Raw genomic sequence first — 23,334 nt, forward strand, 5'->3', positions numbered from 1 at the left:
CGAGAATGCCGCCCAACCTGTCATTGGGAACTGAGGCAAGTGATCACTAAATTATAAAAGTGCTACAAAACACTAGACGATTAAACCCTTGCTTGACTAGATTGTCTCTTGTTTGCCACTATTCCCTTATATTTGTCCTTCCTCCCACCTGCCCTGCCTGCCCCCTCTCTTCTAGTGCTCTGGGAATGGAAACAGTGTCTGTATCTTTCCCTTTGGGTAGCCCAGAAACTTAAATGTAGAAACCCCTGCACAATATTTTGCATTGACTAGAAAGACTGAGGAAACTGAACCTAGAGGAGTTATCCATCGGGGGTGACGTTTCCCACCGCCACCCTCAGACATTTGGCAGTGTCTGGAGGCATTTTTGATTGTCATGACTGTGTGTGTTTGGGGGAGATGCTGCTGGCATCTAGTGGGTCAAGGTCATGGATGCTGCTCAACATTCTTCAATGCACTGGACAGACCTTTACAACAAAGAACTAAGGGGCCCAAACACCAGTGCCAAGGTTGAGAATCCCTGATCTAGATAAATAATGAGAATTTAGAGCATTAGACCACACAACAGCAGAGCTGGGCTTGAGACAGGCTGGGACCTGGGGTCCTTTGCTGCAGTGTTGCAGTGCTTGCACCTGGACACACCTCTCCTCAAGCAACAAAATACAAAGAAACTCTATGGGATTAAAAATAACTGCGTGATAATTTGGGGCAAATTCTGGACAAAAGATACAAAGAGACCAAAAAAACCCAACTGCCAATTTTGAAGAGCCCGGAGCAAAAACTGGGTGTGGGGAGCAAAAGCACGGTACCGAGCACGCCCCCTGCACCCAACACCACCTAAGGGGTGGGCAAACCACCTAAGCCACGCCTCCAGCTTGACCCCTGGACACACCCCTACCCTCACCCCATGTAAGGAATAAGCTCGACCCCCTCAGGGAGCGAGCAAGCAAGGGAAACTGTTGTTTGTTCTTGCTCCCCTCTGCTGCAGCAGGGTCCCCAGTAAAGCCTTGCCTGAGTTTCTTGTCTGGCCTCTAGTCAATTTCTATCGACTGGGGAAGGCTAAGAACCCTGGTTGGTATCAGGCTGAGGCGGGGCTGGAGTTGGCCAGGTCTGCACCAGAGCAGCTGGTTACACTAGCGGCTTCAGGGACACATACACCTTCACGTTTGTGAAATATGTCAGGTTGTCAAAGACCTTTCACATATGTTATCATCTTTGACCTTTCATAAGAGTCCTGAGAGGTCCTCCTCTTCTCATTTCCATGCCTGACTAGTCAACTGGCAGCAGAAGAAACTGGGCGAACAAGCAAGTCATTTTCTGAAGGTCTCAGAGAGAGCTAGTGATTAAGCCAGGGACCCACCATCACCTGGCTCACTCAGGTGCTCTTCCTCTGCTCCCTGCTTTTTGTTAAAGCAGAAGTGGCAAGGGTGAGACATCAGGAAGGTAGACTACTCGGTAATTGGGAATCAGAGAGCCATCTGAGCTAGAGAGGGCGTGGGCCCCTCTACTCGGGCAGTAGACATTGATCGGCTTCCCAAAACTGCAGAGGAGACTCAAGCCCCATACGTATGCTCTAGTAGTCCTTATGGCCCTATTTAGGAGCTTCGAGTCCCATTTGAAAACCTTAAAGAACCAGCAGAGGGAAATGGAACAGAAGTGTTTCCTAAAGAAAATGTTTCCTAAAGCCAGTAGAGAGCACTCACATCAGGTGATCTGAAGGTGGCTCAACTGAGAGCTGGAAGAAGCTTTAGACTGTGCTTCTTAAACGTTAATGTGCATGTGTACAAGAGGTTAAAAGGCAGATTCTGAGTCTGTAGGTCTGGAGCAGGACCTGAGCTTCTACATGGCTCACCAGCTCCTGGCAAAGCTGTTACTGAACTAGTTTTGTTTGCCCGACCAGCGCTGAGACGCTGAGGTTTACAGCAGAGAAAGGATTTATTCACAAGGCAGCCAAGCGAGGAGACAGGAGAATAGGTCTCAGGTCCTGCCTCCTCAAAGGCAAGAGGCTTGGGATATTTGTGGGTGGAGAGTATAAGGTGGTCGAAGGTCCAGGGGAAGGTGATTGGAGGCAGGAAAAAGGCGAGGTACTCAATGATCTGCACAAGCATATCTGAGTTACATGCTTCTTCATGGGACACATGCTTAGAAAATGGTGGCACTAGCATGATCTGAGGGGGGAGTTTTTGGCCCTCTGACGTCAAAAAGTCACCCATCAGACACTTGTGCAGGCCCAGCTGAATGGTTGGTGGTCTCAACCGGTTTGAACTGGGTAAGACTAGCTCCATGTTCCTTGAAAACAACTTAAGCAAACATTACTCTCAGAGGTGTTTTCTATAAGGGGCTGTTAAAGGAGTCTTGATATATAATGTCCAAGCTACATGAAGTTTGGAGGGTATGCAATTTGCAAAAAAAAGTAAGCTTGGTCAGTGAAGGCAGTTTACAGGATATTATTTATTAAGCACGTTATAGTTGAAGGGAATCTAACTGATGACTGCCCTCGGTTTCAGAGCCTTCCATTGATCACACCCTGAGTGGCAAGGTAATAGATGCTCTCTCCAATCCTCTCCTTCTACAGCTGGTACACCTGAGGCCCAGAGAGGAAGCGCACACTGTAAGTCTGCAGTGCCAGGGATAGAACCCATGTCTCCTGCACCCAATTCTTGCTTTATGACATCTTCCCTGCTCCTTTGACCCTGGAACAGAATTAAGGCAGGAGAATTCATCTCTAAGTAAGGGTGAGAAGTAAGTGACTATACTGTTTGCTTTGAATCAAGCTTCTTTGTATTGCATTTTTGGTCAAATCACTTCCCTCACAGAAGCATCAGTGGGAGTTCAAAGATGAACAGAATCAGACTCTGGACCTCTTGAGCCTTGAGGGAGCCAAAGCAAAATAAATTTGTTAACAAAAGGTTTTCTTATTTTTTTGGTTTATACAAATTTGGCTGTTAACCCAAAGCAAAGCTTACATATAACTTGGTGTGTTCTTATGGATGCAAATTATAGTCATAAACTTTATTCTAAAAATAAGGGTTCTTTAAGCCTGAATGATTTGGAATGCTTTTACCTACAGGAAACAAAGTGCCTCCCTTAAAAAATAAGAACTCTTAGCATCTCACTAAACATGAAATCCAGATACAAGTGGTTTTAGGGTTGATTTAGGAAACACAGTGAAGTAATCAGGGATCTAGGCTTTCTGTGTTATTACTCCACCATTCTCAGAGAGCATCTTTAGATATGTTTCCTCATGGTCACAAGAAAGCTGGCACAGCTCAAGGAATCACAATTCACACAACCACAGCCAAAGACAGGGAGAAAAGGGGCTAGCCTTATATACCTTTTTTTTGAAATGAGGAAAAAGACAGAAAACCCCCTCCCAGTTTCTCTCTTAAATCTCATTGAACAGAACAGTATCATGTACCTACCACTACACAAATATCTGCAAGGGGAATTGAGGCTTTATCTTGGTTATTTAGCCCAATCAGGATACTAGGGGCACGCTATGTCATTCCTGAACAAAGTCAAGTGTCGACTGAAAAAAAATGCACAAGGCGGAAGTTGAGAATTATGTTTTATTCAAGGACATTAGTGAGGACTTTAGCTCAGAAACAGCCTTTCAGATAGCTCTGAGGAACTGTTGCAAAGAGGTTAGGGAAGAGTCTGGACGTATAGGAGATTTGCTGAAAACAAACAAACGTCGTCAAACATCAAAAGATTGCTAATCACAAGAAACAGACATCTCAAGTTAATGATTTTAGTGCTTTTCTATGTATGTGTAGATGCAAGAGTCTGGGCTCTTTGAAATTATTCCTTTGATATGCGTCTTAACTATCTAGGGCCAATATTTTTTTTTTCCATCCTGAATTCCCCCCAGGGCGTACCTTGGGGGCAGCTGCAGTGGCTGAGGGCTTGATGGCAGGCAACATTCTTTGTCCACACAGCCTTTGCGTTTGTCTAGCGTAGTGATTCTTATCCAGGGTACATGTCAGAATCGTCTGAGGAGCTTGTGTTCGTTTCCTCTCCCTGCTGTAACAAATTACCACAAGCTTAGTGGCTTAAAAATAACACAGATTTACTGTCCTGCAAATCTGGAGGTCTCTTACAGTTTCACTGGGCTGACGTCAAGGTGTCCGTGGGGCTGTTTCCTTCTGGAGGCTCTGGGGGAAATGTTTCCTTGACTTTTTCAGCTCCTCGTGTCCGCCTGTGTTCCTTGGCTGGAGCCCTTTCCTCCATCTTCAAAGTGCATCAGTCTCTATCTCCATCATCATGTCACCTTCTCCTCTCTGTAGGTGAATCTCATTCTGTCTCCCTTGTATAAGGATGCTTGTGATTACATTCAGGCCCACCTGGATAATCCAGATAATTTCTCGGCCCAGGATGCTTAGATTAATCATGTGTGCAAAGTCCCTTTTGCCATGAAAGGTAACAGTCACAGGTTCCTGGGATGAGGACCTAGATATTTTGGGGCCATTATTCAGCCTCCCACAGAGCCTAAACATGCTTAGACCCCACTCCTTAAAGATTCTAGTTCAGTAGGTGACGTCAGGGCATCTATATTTTACAAAATATGTGCATGATCAAGAACCTCTCATCTGTCACAGAATTTTATTCAACCTTCAGTTATTGTTTATAGTATTATGAGGTTTCATCTAGGTGGCTCCAATGCAAATACATTAATATGCTGACTATCTCATTGAACCCTTGCATGCTTCCAAAGTAGGTTTTATTCACATTTTCCAGATGTGGAAATAGGCTTGGAAATTGTTCCATCTGCCCAAGGTCACACAGTAAGGAAGACAGATCCAGAACCCAAGCCCAGCTCTTGTTCTAGAGCAGTACACGTTCCATAAAACAGCTTGAAGCAGCAGAACAGGGCAGGGAAGAGAAGTTCAGCATTAAAGGGGGCTTCCCAAGGCACACAAGTCTGCTCCCAGCCCCTGTAAACTGCACCAACAGAACTGTCCAGTAGAATATTAGAATCCCAAATGCCTTTCGTCTACCTCCTGCCACCTGAGTTACAATTACAGCCAATCCCTACCTGGTGAGGGAGATTGCAAACACAGGTTTGGATGAAGGAGCAGCTTCTTGGGATTTGAGCTCCCTCTCTGCCCACACAGCTCCTCTCTGCTTATTAGGCTGCCACCCCCCATGTACAGTAGGATAGGTACCTTCAGAAGATGAGAACACGACTTTAAACAACTGCTCATTATATTTGTTCTAGGATACCATGGCAACTAGTGTTCATTCCAGCAGCTGCTCCACAGCCAGCTTGGCTTTCCTCTCTCAAATTTCTGCCTCAACATTTGCAAACACATCAGAACCAACCTGCTGTGCAGCAGCCTTGTGGCCCAGGTCACTGTGATCCTGGCTTGTGACTCTACACAAATAGACCAGATTGGGGATGAGAGGCTCCACCTCTATAACCAAGATACTCTGATACCTTAGACAAGCTTGCTAGGGCTCAAGTTGCTCATCTGTAAAATGTGCATTTCTAGCAAAGTGTTTTTCAACTTGTGGGTAATGACTCATTAGAGGGTATATTAGTTTTGTTTCTGCCGTAACAAATTGATACAAACTAAATGGTTTGAAACAAGTTATTTTATATCTCTGGAATTCACAAGTCCAAAATGGGGCAGCAGAGCTGTGTTCTTCTGGAGGCTCTAGGGGAGAATCCATTTCTTTGCCATTACCAGCTATTAAAGGCTGCCCACATTCCTTGGCTTGTGGACAATATCACTCTGACTTCTGCTTCCACTGGGACATCTTTTCTGACTCTCCTGTCTGTTTCATAGGGAGCCCTATAATTGGGCCCACTTGGATAATCTTCCCATGTCAAGACCTTTAACCACATCTGCAAAGTCCATTTGGGGCCATGACTAGGGAACAATATTCAGTTTTTGGTGATTAGGATGTGGACATGTTGGGGATGGTCATTATTCAACCTACCACATGAGATCAGGGAGCCATGTAAGTGGCCAACAGTTTTTTAAATGCTGTTTTAAGAAGTGCATGCAGCAATGCAATATTTCTGATTCTAATATGTAACACTAATATGACGTAGTCACAGAAAAAGTTTGAATCCAAGACCATTTGTTTTATCAGCGACAGATTAATGCCTTATTCTCTTATAAAGAAATGTCTAAAGAATAGCCTTGATGAGAACTTGAAATTTTAGCCCTTATTACTATAGGAAGACCAGACCTTTTATACAATATGAATGCAGTTGTTTCCTTCCCCATACCAGGGCTGAGTTTTACCACATAACTCTTAAAAGGATTTAGAATCAAAGGTTGTGTTGAAGAAAAGGCAGAAGGATTCATTATTAAAGACCTACAGTATCATAAGATGACCAAGTATATATAATATTCTTTCAAGGTTTTGAAGAACCCAGGAGTATGACAACTCACAATTGAGGGGTGAAGTCCAAACACTAAAGATGTTCATATTTTGATTCACCTCCACCATGTACAGAGATTTAGAAGCTTTACAACTTTTTTCATAGCAAAAGTTCTTGTTTAGATCCAGACTTTTTCTAGTTGAAGTATACAAGTTAATGTCTATATTAGATATCTTGAATGTGGTCTGTTAGAGCTACAGTGTGAGGCAGACTAGTCATTTTGACATAATTACAGCCTAGTTAAGATGGGGCACCCTCGGGAAGAAGATGGAGCAGCCTCAGGAGGAGGTAATAATTGAGTGCTAGGTAGTGGGAAAGCAGCTCTCCAGGCTCAGCTAAGAGGCTCGTTACCAGCTGTGTAGCCTTAACGAGGCCAGGAATGTTGTAATTGCACTTACTAAAGCTAGAATCTTTTATTATTCCTTTCCCTCCCCCAAAGGAGATTGCTGGCCTTTAATTGGAATGGGAGTACACGGGAGAATAAATCCCTTAAGTTCTCAGGGAAAGTTTTCTACTCACTGGAAAGACTAATTTGAATTAGGAAATATTACTTCAGTGTGATACTAGATTACTTCCTTGGGAATACCTGGCTTCCCTTCCTCTGTAGAGAAGGGAAGTTATGCCAAGGATTGGGGGTGACTTCTTGCCCTCCTCATCTTGTATATATAAATGGAGGGGGTAAAAGACATTAAAGTCACCTAAATGCCCCCCTAGAGGTGGGCTGTCACCAAGCCCCATTAGTGATTGAATTCTCTGGCACTGCCAGTTTTGGGGATGGAGTTCAGAAAAAGCTGAGTGACAGGAAGCACTTAAGTCAGCAATATCCTTATTCATGTCCACACAGAACAAGGCCTGCCCAGAGGACTGTGGAAAGGTACTATATTCTCTAAAGAAGAATGATTGCAAGAAACAGTCCTCGAATTCCATCTAAACTTAATAAGAAAGAAGCAAGAGTCTTACGTTGACCACTTTATTTGAAAATCCAACTAGTGACTTAGCATTATGGTTCTTTTCTTGCGCAGGTAGCTGATGAGGCTTAGAGTTGCCACAATGCCTGCTGAGGCAACCACAGCAACCATAGTTTTAAAAGCAACATATCCAGCAGTCTCATGCCCTTTAGAGTCCACAGCGTCTGGAAAGGAAGCAGACATTCAAGTCTTAAGATCATTGAAACGAAGTGTAAGTTGAAGCTAAAGTTTTACACATTAAAACTCCCCAGAGAAGGAAGTGAAATTAAGCTTCAAAGAGCTCATTTGGGAAGCTTGCAACAGGGTATAGTCTTATCCCTCAAGCCAACCTCCTCCTCTCCCTACTCCACTCCCACAGCTGTTCCCACTTCCTACTTGCTTTCACTCAGATCAGATGGGCTGACACCTGGAAAGGACCTTACAGTCCCAGCTCATTGTTTAACATTCTGGCACTAACAGATATGATTAGTTGTCCCAAGTGCATGATTTCTTGCAGCTTATTGGCTAGGGATTTAAGAGAGCTTAATTTCAAGTCCTAGGCCTAAAATTAAGACTATCTGGGCTGAAGATGTAAAATATTAACAGTAACATAATCCAGTAAAGACTTAAGTTTGATAGTAGCAAGCACATGTCTTCTGACCTATTAGTCCTGTTTTTTTTTTTTCTTTTTAGAAACATAGTCTGAAGTTCTTGTATAGTAGGCCAAGATTTGAGGACCAAGATTTGAGGATTCTAATGTGGCATTAGTGACAAAACTGGAATCCTTTAGTTACTAACAGTGAGAGGTCTCTGTACAGATATAAGATGGCTAAAACAAGTAAAAAAGGTTACAGAACAGTAGGTAGAATATATGATTCCACTTGTGTTAAATGGGGATTTTTGGAGGGGCACACAAGAGACTTAACAGAACTTATTGCTGGGAAGAGACTCCTTCTCTTCTTGTCTAATCAGGAGCATGTGTTATCTATGCATAGTTAAATTTGACACAAAACCCAAGAACTTGAGTCCAAGAAGTACCCAAGGCTTTAAATCCATACCTCTGAGTGAAGAGCTGTCTGACAACAGGAGGATGGGACCCGGGAGACTCACTATCATTTTCTCTTCCTCAGTGGCTCCTGTGGCTGGAAACAGATAGTTTGACCTCTGGGATAATGAGTAGTGGTGAGAAGTGTGCTGAGGGATTACCTAGAGCAGCTCCCCATGGAGCCCCTGCTCTAGGTGGTTTTGCCTGCCTTCACAGGAGAGGGCATACACCTTACTGTAAAAGGAGGATGAACTATCAAAGAACATCAGAAGACAAAGTTCAGAGTCTACCTAGACTCAGGAAGAGTAACTTTAAAGTCTGTAGAAGATCAGGCTACAGCTCATGTGCAAAAAAACTTGTCCACAGGACTGATGGAGAACCTGTCTATCTCAGACTCAGGTTTCTTGTGCTCTTGGGACTAGGTAAAGAACAAGGCACTCATTCTTAAATTCTGAAAGGTTGAGGCTTGCTGTAAACTCACATTAATGAGGACTTGAAATTTTTACCTCGCCTGCTTCTGGATGACACAGGGCAAGTCACAGAACACAGAGGGAAGTCAGGAGAGAGTTGATTGCAGATTAACGCACTGCAGTGGAAGTAGACCTGGAGATGGAACAAGAGTTGAGTAAAACTGATGTCTCACATTCGACCTGTCCCAGGTGACTTGTTAATCACTTACCAAGTGAGAGAACCCTTGGGCCCCTGACACAAAGGCAAAGGTCTTCACATCAAACCTCTGATAGTGATTAGGATAGGTCACGGAGGAGCCAACCGGATGGAAGGTGGTTCTGTGGTTGTCCAGGTTGTATTCACAGCTGGAAGGTACATTTCAGGGAGGGACATCAGCTGAATTCACCCCAGAGTCTAACTCAGCATTTGCTCAAATTCAGTCATACGTAACACCTTCTACCTGTACCTTTTTCTATCTTTTTTTTTTAATATACCTCTGATTTGGCCTATCCAACAATATTCATGAAGTTATAAGTTGTTCATGCTAGTTTTTCTTCTACTACGTGTTAATACAATTTCAGTACCAATTGGTTTGCCAGCTAAATTCATCAAGAATTATGTAATTCTTCAGATGACACTGGCTTAATTCTTATTAGTCTGAGTATCTATTTTGTCCCAGGCGGTTAGTATATGTTACTGAAAACACAAGGTGGAGAACTCCTGCCATTTTATATCTTAGATGCTAGCAGAGTATAGTAGCTATAAGTTAGTATGTTAGGTAGCATGTAAGTACTAACAAAAGAAGAGTTAGACCAGGGTGAGGGTGCAGGAGGGTCAGGGTAGGCTTCAAGGAGAAGTGGACACTCGAGCAAGCCTTTAATGGGGTGAAGGAATGAGCTGCATGAATGTGCTGGCTACCATGATCGTGGAGCAGGAGTGCACCTGGAGGATACAAGCTTAACAGATTACAACAGATTCAAAGACAGATAAGGTGCAGTTCTATCTAGGTGCCAGCAGAGCCAAGAGGACAAACACCAACATACAAGTGGGTAGTCACAACTTCAGAGCATTGTGATATTCAGATCTAGAGTCAGATGGGCATTCCTGTTCTACCATTTACTAAATATTACTTTGGGCTAGTTATTTAAGTAGCAAGCTTGGGTTTCTTTATGAAGTGAGGTGGCTAGTGTCTCTCAGAGTGATGAGGTTCAAATAATGCGTCTGGAGTACATAGCGCCATGTTTGGCATATGGTAGGTATTCAATAAATGGATAGGAACTAGAAATCTCTTCTCGCTCCAGATACTGGCATATTAAAGCCAGATTTCCTTGGGAAGGATCTTATACTTTTAGATTCAAGGGAAAGCATGAGTCACCTTATTAGACCAAGGACTCGTTGCTAAGAAACAAGAACAAAAATCAGGGCCTTTGATATAGTGCTCCTCTCAAGCCCAAGAGCATTTTATTCTTTTTACTGGCAGTTTGATTAGCTGGGCTACCTTATACGGAGAATACATACCCATCCACGACAATATTCCACTGAGGGAGAGAGGCTGGGTCCATGGTGGATGTTGCCCAGCAGTGATCTAAGACCAGCTTGATGTTGGGGTCGGTCCTGTTTATGACTCTCACTTCTAGGTAAATCGGTTGACGGAGGTATCTCACCACAGGGTACTCCTTGTCCCCATATGGTTGCAGGTAGGACTTATCTGAAATGGAGGAGAAGCCCCTCTGGTACTCAAGTAGTTGATGGTCACAACAGAAGCTTAAGCATCGCTACTACTCTAGTCTGGTGGCATCAAAGTTCATTTTAGGGAAGAGTTCCCTGAAAGTATTTAAGCAGATTTTTTAGGTTGTAATGTCTCACCTGGGTAGGTTTGCAGGGTCAAGGCAAGTGGACCTGGCTTCACTGAGGCCATTGGAGGAGGAAGGCTTTCAACACTGGTATTTATTAGCATGTTACTGCTGCTGTAATAGCACCTCACCGTCATTCTGTAAGAGTGGGTGGGTGGAGTTGTTAAGAATTTTAGATTAGAAGACTGCTTGAGTTTAAGCTGGGGCTTAAAAAGTCAAGTAGCAATTGCGTTCACACCTGAACTCACTATCTCTGGAAACTGTGCTCGGAGGAAGATCCGCCCAGAAAGCATGGATTTCATTTTCATAGATGACTTTGTCATTATTGAACTTAGAGTAAGGTGAGAGAAAGTAGTTAATTAGGCATCTCAAAAGTAAGTCTTAACCTCTTGCTATGGGGCCAGTACTAACCTTATGTCTTGTTCCACATCCATTCAGGGGTATGTGAAACCGCACCAGCCCCTGAGATGGAGCTTTAAAGGTTGGCTGGCAGGATGAGTCTCCCACCCTGAGGGTATCCAAGTTGAGAGCCGGTTTTGTTTGATGGCTGTAGACCTCAACGTCCATAAACCCATCCTGAGTACATAGCTCCCCTGAAACTAGATAGTGGTGAGAGTTTAAAAAAAAAAAAAAATCTGTCTGCCATGTGACTATTGTCATCTACTAATTTGAAGTGTGATGGAAGTTTGAATTTTCATCAGGAGGCAACAGAATTTGTCTTAAGTCTTTGGGAAAATACCTTGATAAGCAGCTTGAGTTACAAGGGGAGACCCTGAAGGTGCCAAGACAAGAGTGAGGCTGCTCTGTACGAGCAGAAGGATTTTTCATCCAAAGGAAGAGGCAACAGGAGACGTGGGAAGAAGCACCAGGTGAGGTAAGAGACCCATGATAAAAACCTGATGAGGCTTAGAGTGCAGTGCCTTGTGTCATAATGTCCCTTCTTTCAAGGCTCACAAATCTTGGTGGTTTAAGGGGAAGTTGAAGAAGCAACTAATTTTTCCTATTTGGCTTGACCTGATACAGGTCAGCGAATAATAGGAGCAAAGAGGCAGAAGCAATACTACACAAGAGGAAATACCTACTTCCATATTCTTTGAGGAATTTTCAGGAGTTTGGGGAAATACTTGTAGTCCCTGTAGTTTCAGGTTTGAAGCAATCTTATTTAGATGATAGGCTTAGGCTCCTAACATGAAGTATATCCAGGTTACTTAAAAACATGAAACAGTCGTGAAACCTACCTGTATGTGTATTTTAGAAGTGTTATCTTCCTTACATCCCTATCACAGCAGCTTAGACTGACATTTCTGGTCTGACCAGTCTTTCATTTCCTCAAAGTATAAGCAATGCAGAGTCTGAACTTCTATACACTTTCCCACATGCAAGAGCTAAGAGAGAAAGAATGTAGGAAACCGTTTAAGAAAAATGGTCTTTACCGATAGAAACTGTCGACTCACAGAGACACTCTGGATAAATCACCATGGATACCATCTCCAGTTGAATGTAAAAGGTCAGCTTGAGTGACGATAAGTAGAACTGATAGGGTAGGCATTTTTCAGAGAACTGAAATGAAAGAATGTCAGTTAGCAGCCACAGCCTGCTGGGACCCCAAACAGTCAAAGGAGGTAGGAAGGAAGTACACTGAAACCTTCAAAGCGCACTCCAGACTTATTATGGTTTCCCTTTAAGCCAGAACAAGAGACCCTATCACTTCTCCAGATCAGGATCCTTCCCTAGGAAGGAAATTTATTTCTTTAAGCTCATGCCCTCAAGTACCCAGAACTGTATGCTCTTTGTACTAGACACTGGAATTTGATCTGTTAATTCAACCTCTAAAGAGCTGCCAACCCAGGAGTTATAAAATGTTATTGCAAAGTACACACCAACATAAAATTATTCTTTGGTGTCCCTGGCAATTGCCTCAGTCAAGACTGGCCTCAGTGAGGACAGCTTGGGACACTTGTTTGGCTCAAGCTATCCTGTTTTAATAGGGCATGAGAGGTTCATCATTAGAAGCTTGATAGCAGTTTGTACTATTCAGTGAACTAAGAAACTTAGGAAAACTTCCATTGCAGTTAAAGAGGCTTGGTGTTTGAGAGTAAATTTCAGTTACTTGAGAATTCACTTATGCAAGGTGTTCAAATGAGGCCTTCCAAATACTGAATTTTTTACACTGGCAATTAGAATTTATGGACAAGTCAGCAGCTGTATCAGGGTAGCCTAAAAGGCTATGCTTCAAGTCAGGCTTCCATAAAGCTCAGTGGTTGATAATGGAACGTACTTTTGTTTTGAGGAGAGTTTTGCTGAAATGCAACCTCAAGCCATTTGTTGTTTCCATATCAACCCCACTGTTGGGCAGCTGGCTCACAGCAATGTTCCTATTTTCAAAGCTCATGGATTTTAACTTCCCAGGAAACTCTGGTATGGTGAGAGTCATGTGTGTAGCATTACAAGTCACAGGATCTAGAAGGAATGACAGAATGATCAGTTTTGATTAAGCCCCTAGAACAATGTCTTCCACAACTGGAGTTGCCCCTTCCTAGGCACTTACCTGACACACAAATGAGTCGTGATGATAAGACGATCGTCTGCCCAGGAGATGCATGCGTAAGCTTCAGAGGCACCATGTAGAGGTGGCTGTTACCTTGCTGAGGAGAGGCATTTTCAAAGACATTGGTTTACCTGAATTACTTGAATTTCTAACCAACGCTGGAATAGTCAGGGCAAACATACTCAACTATTGGGCACTGTCTTGGCCCAAGTAGAGTTCAGGCATTTTGTCCCAATTGTTCTGCAGGTGCTCTAGTTTTAAAATCTTGTACTTCATAACATCTGGCAAAGTAGTGTCTACTGATATGACCTGTAGCTGATCATTTCTAAGCAGATATGAGCTCTTGTTTTATGACTATCTTATGGTATCAGCATTCAGAGAGAATGTTTATAAGATTCAGCATATACTCAGTGTATAACAGGACTGTTAACATGGCTGACATTTGAGCACGTAGGTGCCAAGACCTGTTCTAAGTATTTTGGCCCATTAACTGATTTAATGTAGTGTCATGATTGTTGGTCCCCAAAGTACCGGTACCTACTGTAAACACAATACAGGGCAATGATAAAACAGAACACCTTAATTCGTAAAAGAATTTAGTAGTACCCTAGCTCCATATTATGTAGTTAATTTAGATCTATGGGGGAAGAGGGAGAACAGATTGAAGTAAGGACCGTATCTATTTTGTTCACCATTGTATCTCACCATTTTATCTTTAGTACTTAGTACAGTGCTTGGTACATAGTAAGCATTAAGATACCTGTTGAATGAGTTGTATTCTCAATTTGAGGACATGGTTGAGATCATGCTTGGATTTAGAAATGTTGGTTTGTGCCTGGATTGTGGTACAAAAAGATTCACACCTACCGAGTAGTGAGTCACTCCAGTGGCATGGAATGACACTTGGACGCTTATCTTCTGGTTGTCAATCAGGAGATTATAGCCTTGTGTCATAGCCTCCTGAAGGGTCAGAGTTTGGGCTCTTTCACCATCACCAACTGCAAAGGTCCATCCCATCTGAGGTTTGGGATCCTAAAGTCAAAAGTTTCATTTAGAGGGCTGGTGCTCACCTTAACCCCAAGACTATTGTCTATTTAATATTTTAACCAGGATTGAAGTTATGTCACCTTTAATATAGAACTAAAGGTTACTTAGGCTTGTAATTTAAAAAATAACTTTCATACCGCACTTTCGTCAGCCATACCAGGAAAAAAGTGAAAGGTAAACTGGAAGACAAAAAAGATGATGTGAGGCTTTGATTTGGAGATTTCTGAAATCATGTTACCTGAGAGTATGTGGAAAACACCCAGAGCAACTGCTGTGTGATTCTTACACCACGACGCCTAGTTGTGGGATGTAGTAGAAGTACAGGACCAGTCATGAATCCTAGCAGTGCCATTAGACATCATTTCCTCTTTGAGCTTTTGATACCAAAAGGCAATTGGAAGACTTAAGCTCCCTTCCAGTTATAAGCTGAGACACTAAGTCCTTAAATGCACAACTTTTTACTCTGTCCATAGAAATCAAATACTCTGTCAAGCCATGCAGTTCCATCATTGTTAATAAAGTATGATTATTTTTGTCCACTGTTGATGTTAGCCGTTAGACTATAAAGTCCACGAGTTTGTGATTGGTCTGTTTTGCTCATTTGCTATATCCTAGTATCTGGCGTAGGGTCTGGCACACGATAAGTATCCAGTTTGTCAAGCTACCAACTGAATCCTTTTTATTGCTAGACATGATGTGCTGAGTGCTGTATCTACCTTCTCAGTCAATTCTTAAAGCCATCCTATGAGGTATTGTTGTCCCCCACTTCAGACTTAGAAACAAAGTCTCAGTGTGGTTAAGAAATCAATCCAAAGCTACACAGCAAGTCAGTAGTGAAATACAGATTGCAATCCTGATCTTGTTCTGAAGCCCAGCTCTGTCTAGACCACATTTCCCCCGCATTAGCTGGGTGAGAAGCAGTCAGCCTGCTTCACTCACAGACATGAAATCCTTCAAGCAGACTGTGGATCCCGAATGCTGCTCATGGCTTTCTGCTTGCATAACTGGACAGCTGATGTCATACATGAAAGCCTCTTGACTTAAAGCAGCAGTGTCGTCCATGAGTCTGATGGTCATCTGATGCTGGCCAAGCTGTATGAAAACGGCATAGTAAGGACAGAGTGCTAGTACCTCAGTGAGAAAGGGGATTCCAGAATACCATCTGACCCAGCTGATTGGTAAAACCCTTAACGTTGGCAAAACCCTTAAATTATCAGTACCACGGGTTCTAGAAGGTCCCTCATTCCTGTACCAGGAGATTCTATAGCCTCTTTAGATACCCCAGGAAAGACTCCTACATTCATTGGCAGAGAATAGTTCCTTGAGTTTCAGGGCTCAGAGTTCAGTTTTTATTTTCTTTTTACATTCACCCTATATCTGAGTATCAAGGTCCTGTTTGGTTTGGGGCCTGTACCAAGAGATTCAAATACACTTATTGAGCACTTATGTAGCAGCCATTGTGCTGGGTGCTGGACAGAGCCATCTTTGCCATTTCCCCTGGCCCAAGGAACTCACAGTCTAAAGCAGGAGTCAGCCAACAATTTTCTGTTAAGTGTTAGTAAATATATAGACTTTGTAGGCCACATACGAGTGCTAACATGTTTTAAAAACTCTTTAAAAAAACAAAAAACATTCTTAGCTTGAGGACCATCACACACACAGATCATGGGCTGGATGTAGCCACCCACAGGTGATACTCTGTCGACTCTGGTCTAAAGGAATGCAACCCTAAGCTCCCTAAAGTTGGGAAAGGCCATTTCAGAAGGGAAAGTTTTAATTACTGGAGATCTTCACTATAGAATCAGATGAAGTAGACTGTTAAACTTGCAGACTTCTAGGATGCACCCCAGACCTATTAAGTCATCAACTAAATGAACTAATTCTGTACTTTCCAAGTTCCCTAAGTGATTGTTTGCACACTAAAACTTGAAAATGACTTAGGTTGCTTTTACTGCTCCTAATAACCCTGATTGGGTGGTACTGTTGCTTAACAGTAGAAAATCCTATTGTTCAGCTTCTGCTAGCCTTCCAACACATGTTTTCACAGCCTAGAGGTATCAGCACTCTATTTGCCAGCCCCAAAATAGCCTCCCCTTTTCCATGGGGGTTATAGATCAAAATAGCTCATGTTTGATCATTTGTTGTGTCTAGATGCTATGCCAAGTCCTTCATCTGTATTATGTCATTAATCTTTAGACACCTTATGGAGAGATATCATAATCCATTTTCCAATGGGCAAGTAGAGGCTTAGAAAGATTAGCTAACTTACCCCAAATCACATCTAGATAGTGGCAGAGCCAGAAATCAAGCCCAAATCCTCAACTCCAGGGTCTCTTAACCTCAGCGTTGGCATTTGGGTTCTACCGTGTCTGTTACTGAGGGCTCCTCTGGGCAATGGAGGCTATTTAGCAATATCCTTGGCTTGTACCCACTAGATGGCCAGTAGCTGCCCTTTCCCGTCCCACCCCTCAACCACCTGTGATAACCAAAACTGTCTCCAAACATTACAGGATGTTCTCTGGGATGACAAAAGAAATCACCCTGATTGAGAACTACTGCTCTACTCCAAAGCCTTAACTCCTAGGTTACTACTTCCCAAATCACTCCTCCAACAATTACTTACTACTCTTTGGGTACAGGTTTCATATGGGGCCTTCAGGGTGAGCTTTTCTGGGTCCAGAACATAAGTGCAGTTCAGCATTTCAAGACCAAGGGGATCTACAGAAGCAAGAGTAATTTAGACAGGAGATGGCCAAGAAGTACATTTCAGTGACATTGAGTCAGCCAGAGGTACATAGCCAAGACTACCAATCCATTTCTAAGGTACTTCAAATCACTTCACTTTTTATTTTCCCACCTGAGTGGTATAACCCAAGCTCTGGGAGATGCTGAGATTTGATGATAGATGTTTCCTAGGGGATTCTGACATAAGACAGATTTCCAAAGAAAGACAGGGTCTTCCACTCTTGGAGGCATCATGCAATTCAAGGCCCCTGTGTCATCATGGGTTTTGGGTGCCAGTTGCTCCAGGGTTTGTGTGCTCTGCTCACCAGAAAATGGAGATGGCCTTGAGCCAAGAGCTTCTACTAAGTAAGACTAAGATGAGATAATACACATTACTTACCCACCACAGATGCGTGCTGTATCTTGTTGGCAAGAATGCTTTGAAACTGCACTATCATTCTATTTTCATAGCAAGTGACAGTACCTGAAGAGCAAAGGAAACACATGGGGCATCTTTGAACACAGGAGGCATGATTCCTACAGAAGTGTATTGAGGGAACTCTCCTCTCCAACAGGCAACAGGGAAGATGCCAGTTGGGAGAGGCAAAGCTTGCCCACCATCTTTGAGGAGCTTACAGATTGGTGGGAAAGATATAACTACAATGCAAGATACCAAGAACTGTAGGGAAGGTATCAGTTAGGTGCCTAGGGCTTTCTGAAGTACTCCAGGATAAGCCTGGATTCGGGTTAACACGCATGCATGCAGGAACCAGGCTGGAACCCTGATGGAGATGGGGATGGTAGGTCTGTGAAGAACCGGAGAAAAGTTTTGTCTAAGATATTTCAATCTGAAGTTTAAAAAATGCCCCAAGTAAGCCCAAGGACACACTTTTTAAAGACTAACCAATCTGCCTATAACCTGACACTGTGCATCCTCTGGCTCAGATGAAAATTTTGAAAAACTCATTACAAGTGGAACGGCTCTGATTTTGTCTGTTATGTTGACGCTTTCCTTAAGCATGAGCATGTGTTTGAAGACGACTGCTCCCAAAGATGGGGGCTTAGTGTGTGGTTTGCTACTCTTTGGATGCCGTAAAGCTTGAGGCAGTGAGGGAATAGAAGGTAGTACAGGTGTTTTTGCACGCTCTCCCATTTAGCTGGTAGAGCAAGGTCTAGGTAAGCAATGGAAAAACTGTAGTGACTTGATCAAGGTAATAAAGGGAATGAGTGGAGATTGTCTAACCCATGTTTGTGTTTCCTGGCCATCTAGGCACCCTAGGTGCAATCTGTTCGAGAGGTGCTTAAGAGCACTTCCCTCACCCAAGAGGCCTACCTGGGAAGGCAGGATCCACCAACTGATTAACACGTATTGAGTTCACCGAAGTCAAAAGGGCGAAGAATAGAGGAAATGACCTGTAGGTGCTGGAGGGCATGGGGGAAAGAGTTAAAGAGGGACGAACTTCAGCAGACAAGGCCATTATGTCCTCTCCCTTCTGCCCCCAGTTACCTCCAGTCTGCAGTGAACCAGCTTGAGGGTCTCCCACTGTCTCCTCTCTGCCTGCACGCCATGACCGAAGACACCACCAAATCAGCCAGCAGAAGGGTGTGCTGCTCTGTGCTTTTATAGCAGGAAGCAGGACATGATCCCGCCCTCTCCACACTGGAGACACCTGAATCTTCTCCAGCCCTCCCAGCTGAGAGGAAGGGATTTGGGAAGGGAGAGCCTTTCTGGAAGGCCTGAAATAAGCAGAGTTCTGCACTTTCTGACACTTGCCTTGCTGTTCCACCAGCTGCTCTGCGGGCCAGCCATGAAACCAGAGTTCCTTGAAACTGGCTCCAGGTGAATGAATTGGTGCTTTTTTTCTGTAACACTGGGAAAAATTAGGAGCTTTTGGACAAAATCTTTACAACTCAAATGTACAGTGAAAAATGTGGTGGGATTTTTTTGAGGAAAGAACATCTCTTGTTCACACTATCTTTAAGTAAACCTTTCCTTTAAGTTACTCCTGGTCTCCTGGCTATTGTGGACACCATCCTGGCAATGTGCATGAAGAAGTACCTTTAAAAAAAAATGGATGAAGCATTATTTTCCCCCAAGTATAGATTTTAAGCTTACTTCAAAAAATGTCGACAATTACAGAAGGATATAGAGAAAAGGAAAAAGTCATCCAAATTTTACCACTGCTAATACTTAGGTATGTAACTCTATGGTCTTTTTCTGCAAACACCACACACACTTAAAAAACAACCTGAGATTGAAGTATAAATTATGTTTGTAACCTGCTTTTACTACTTTATATGTCATGTACATTTTCCATGTCAAATATAAAGATCTCCATTACCATTTTTAGGGTTGCATAGTATTCAATGTCTAGATAAATCAGTGCTTAACTGTTCCCTAATGATGGACATTAATATAGTTTCCTATTTTTCATCATTATAAACAATAATCTGATGGACATTCTTGTACATTTCCCTGGTTAACTCTCAGGATAAATTCCTGGAAGTAGAAATTCTGGGTCAAAGGGAATAGTGATCTAAATAAGAATGTCACTATGTAGCAATTGGGAGTTTACAGGTGGAGAAACTGAGGAAAAGCAACTTGCCCAAGCTGGGTGTCAGGGCCAGGGCCAGACTGAGATACCTAGATGTCTGCAGTCCATGTTCCATAACAGGTGATAATGCTCAAATTCTGTGCAAGTAGTGGGGTGGCACTTGAAATATTTATTTATGTGTTGTTTTTTATGTCTTTATTTATGTCTTTATGATGTAACTTGAGGAGTAATCTTCATTCCCTGTTATAGGTGTCTGAAATATTGCTGCTTAGAGTAGTGGTTTCCCCAACATCCTTGATCAAAACGATCACATGGGGCTCTTGTTAACATCACAGATTCCTGGGCCCCACCCAAAAGCTGCTGAATCAGGCTCTCTAGGGGAGGGGCCTGGGGTAGTGTATGTTTAACAAGCCAGGTGAGTCTTATGATCAGGAAAATTTGGGAAATACCTGGAGGGAGGTAGGCAAGAAACTGAATGATTGCCAGTGATTAACTAACTTCTCTATGGGAATCAGTTGATTATATACCAGTGGAATGGGGGAGAGGGAGCAAACTCCAGGATAAGCAGGATTTTGAGGATAGAGATGGTGAAAGGATTTAGATTCTGAGCAGAAGCATGATAGCAATAGTTACTCCTAAGCATATTTTCCAAAAAGTGGGACATTTTCTACAACTGTGAAGGTAATTTGTTACCATGATGGTTAAGACTATGATAAGAAGACCATTGGAGAGATTAGAAGACCATTCCAGCCATTAGAGGATGGAATGCAGGAGCAAGATTCGGAGAGACCTATTAAGAAGGTGGTCAGAGAGGTAACAGATTAATCCGTTGCTCCTCCTTCCCAGGCCCCACCCACAGGCTTGCTTCCCCCAATACTGTACCATTTTTCCAGAGTGTGAGGTCTTGCCTTGGAAAAGGCAGCTCTGGTCAGAGCCCTAAACTGGGGGCTCCGGGAGACTAAGGGGCAGCACAAAGGCCCTGAGCAGGAGGCATGGAGGGAAGGAGGACCACTGTGAGAGCTGGTGAGGGTGGTGAGTGCACCAGAGATTAATTTCACTTGCCTTGCCTGACCCAACCAATGCTGTGCTTGGGACAGTCACTGAACAACTAGCTCCAGGCCCCTAAGAATCAATTCTGCATGAGGGCACAAGGATACAAATGTGTTCAGTGTAGCCAGCTTTGAGAATGAGGAAGACATGGCTCTCTACAATAAGATGGTGTCTCATATCACTAGTTAGGAAAACTAAAACCTTTACAAAAATAATAGATCCTTCATATTTTACTAAATAATCAGTAGGATCTCTTTCAGATGTATTTCTGTTTTCCACATTCTTTTCAATGAGACTTTATAACTGTGTTTATAACTACAATGTGTTCCCTCTCCTCTTCTGTGAATGCCCTGGTCTCTGCTTGACTTATGAGGCCTCTTCTCACCTGTTGCTAATCACCAGGCATTTCTTGAAGAGAGTTTTAGGTTGTAATGCATAACAACAATGCAATATTTTTGCCTCCTTTGGGCAGGTGCCCTCCTTCCTTTCTTAAATGCAGTTCTTTTAAAATTTTATTTATTTATTTATTTATGGCTGTGTTGGGTCTTCGTTTCTGTGCGAGGGCTTTCTCTAGTGGCGGCAAGCGGGGGCCACCCTTCATCGCGGTGCGCGGGCCTCTCACCATCACGGCCTCTCCCGTTGCGGAGCACAGGCTCCAGACGTGCAGGCTCAGCAATTGTGGCTCACGGGCCCAGTCGCTCCGCGGCACGTGGGATCCTCCCACACCAGGGCCCGAACCCGTGTCCCCTGCATTAGCAGGCAGACCCTCAACCACTGCGTCACGAGGGAAGCCCAAATGCAGTTCTTTTAAACAATAGTTCATAATTCTTAATTTCCAATCCTGTTGCCTTACTTTCCACAACAATTGTAAAAGTATTAATTGAAGATAACCTAACTGTTATCATCAGGAGATGGTTAGATAAACTCTGGAATACTGTTCAGATACTAAAATAAATCTATGGATTCAACTGGATCTATAAATGCTGATATTAAAGACATCCACAATAAATTGGAGTATTAGAGCTGCATGGTTAGTATGTTGTCATATTTTACTTAAAAAAAGAAAAATAAGAAACCTGTGTATTTTCTATCCATTTATGTGTCTACGTGTGGGTATAGAAATGTGTGTTTGCATTTATATGCCGGGGAGCCGACACGTTACCTGAGGGAGGAGACAGTGCCGGCATCCAGGCAGTCCACACCAGTCCAGCTGTGCTGGACATCCACAACCGTCATCTGTTCTGATTTGTTTGTGCTCTTGCTGTTATAAATATATGTGATGCATCATTCCCAGAATAGGAATAGGGAGATGGGAGACTCATACTTTTTTTTTTTTTTGACATCTTTATTGGAGTATAATTGCCTTACAATGGTGTGTTAGTTTCTGCTGTGTAACAAAGTGAATCAGCTATACATATACATATATCCCTATATCCCCTCCCTCTTGCATCTCCCTCCCACCCTCCCTATCCCACCCCTCTAGGTGGTCACAAAGCACCCAGCTGATCTCCCTGTGCTATGTGGCTGCTTCCCACTAGCTATTTTACATTTGGTATCATACTTTTTTTTTAAACTTCATTCACTTCTGTATTGATTGAATTATCTTGGTGATAAGTAACCAATTAAAGTAATTTAAAAGTGATAACAGTAAATCTGATTTGTATGTAAGTGATCTATAGAAGCTATAGAATGAAAGGCCGATGAATTCAAGCTTCATGGTATAAAGGTATATTGCCCAAGTGAGTAGATTTGGTTCATGAGGCTTTCAAAGTCCAACTCCCCAATATAAAGTGAGGAAATTAAGCCTAAGAGGTTCTGTGACTTGCCCAAGGTCATACAGAAAGTTAGTAGCAGAGCTCTAGGGAGAAACCAGATCTTCTGATATCTACTCCCAGGCCCATTCTATTTCATTATGATTTTCTGTGTGTGTGTGCTTGTGTGTGTATGAGGGGGTGTTTTAAAACTTTATGCTTCTCTTGCAGTTCACTTAGCTTTAAAAGTACCAGATGGCATTAATTAGAATTTAGCAGTATTAGATAAATAAGAAATACAGAACCTTCTATCAGTTAGGCTAACATAGCTTAAAATAGCTTTCAAATATCAAATATGAATTTAACTTGGAAAAATAAGATAGACTATGTTAATACGAATGTTCTTGAACATCATATAGTAGTTCCTTTAACTATACAATGTAACTATACAATGTGAATGTCATTTTCCGCCTTTGGATCTTTAGACAGATCAAAACTGAATGAGCCTTGTAACGGTGATGGATTCAGAAAGAAATAGGACAAGGGCATAAAAGGCTTCATGGATCTGTTCATGTAAAAATAGGGCAGCTTAGATAAATGAATGACAGAGAAGGCTCAGAAGTTCTAAATAAAAGCTCATTTACATACAGATATTAACACAGATTACTCTATAGGTAGTAGCTAGGGTAATGGTTACCATAGAAATAAAGAAAATGCAATACAGGGTAGTCCTTTTAGTTGATAGACTATGAAATGTTAAAGTTCTTAAGGTGATATGGTAGATTAATTGTAAAGGTGCCAATCTGCCCCCCTCCCTGGACTCCCATCCTTAGCAGCATAGTTTGCAGTTAGCCTGGTCCTCCTCACTCCTCCCCCCGCCGCTGAATCTTTGTAACTTGCTTTGGCCAACAGAATGTGGTGGAAGTGGTGGTATGCCTGTCCTGAGACTAGGTCTCTTGAGGCCTGTACACAT

At 42.8% G+C, this 23,334-nt stretch overlaps 2 protein-coding genes across 6 annotated transcripts in view; one reads left to right on the plus strand and one right to left on the minus strand.

The window, feature by feature from the left end:
* Positions 1-23,334, plus strand: part of ANKS4B (ankyrin repeat and sterile alpha motif domain containing 4B) — a 66,747-nt gene that overhangs the window by 18,833 nt on the left and 24,580 nt on the right. The window contains exon 1 of one of the 5 annotated variants that reach the window (XM_082431079.1): positions 18,580-18,845. The exons of 3 other annotated variants lie outside the window; for them this stretch is intronic. In XM_082431079.1, coding sequence (XP_082287205.1) covers positions 18,646-18,845 — 200 coding nt within the window. In that variant the 5' untranslated portion in view covers positions 18,580-18,645. One more of the 5 variants, XM_082431081.1, reaches the window with a different exon arrangement.
* On the minus strand, positions 3,703-18,580 carry ZP2 (zona pellucida glycoprotein 2). Its single transcript, XM_082431065.1, has 18 exons — positions 18,513-18,580; positions 18,339-18,427; positions 17,406-17,489; positions 16,905-16,999; positions 15,221-15,373; positions 14,419-14,460; positions 14,102-14,266; positions 13,235-13,331; positions 12,965-13,146; positions 12,120-12,246; positions 11,098-11,285; positions 10,925-11,016; positions 10,700-10,824; positions 10,352-10,541; positions 9,063-9,198; positions 8,890-8,986; positions 8,397-8,480; positions 3,703-7,523 (listed from the first exon to the last, which is right to left on the minus strand). Exons 1-18 carry the CDS (start codon positions 18,572-18,574, stop codon positions 7,378-7,380), a joined length of 2,154 nt encoding a protein of 717 aa, XP_082287191.1. The 5' UTR covers positions 18,575-18,580; the 3' UTR covers positions 3,703-7,377.

Source organism: Balaenoptera physalus, assembly GCF_965194825.1.
Source record: "Balaenoptera physalus genome assembly, chromosome: 16".
Taxonomy (NCBI): Eukaryota; Metazoa; Chordata; class Mammalia; order Artiodactyla; family Balaenopteridae; genus Balaenoptera; species Balaenoptera physalus.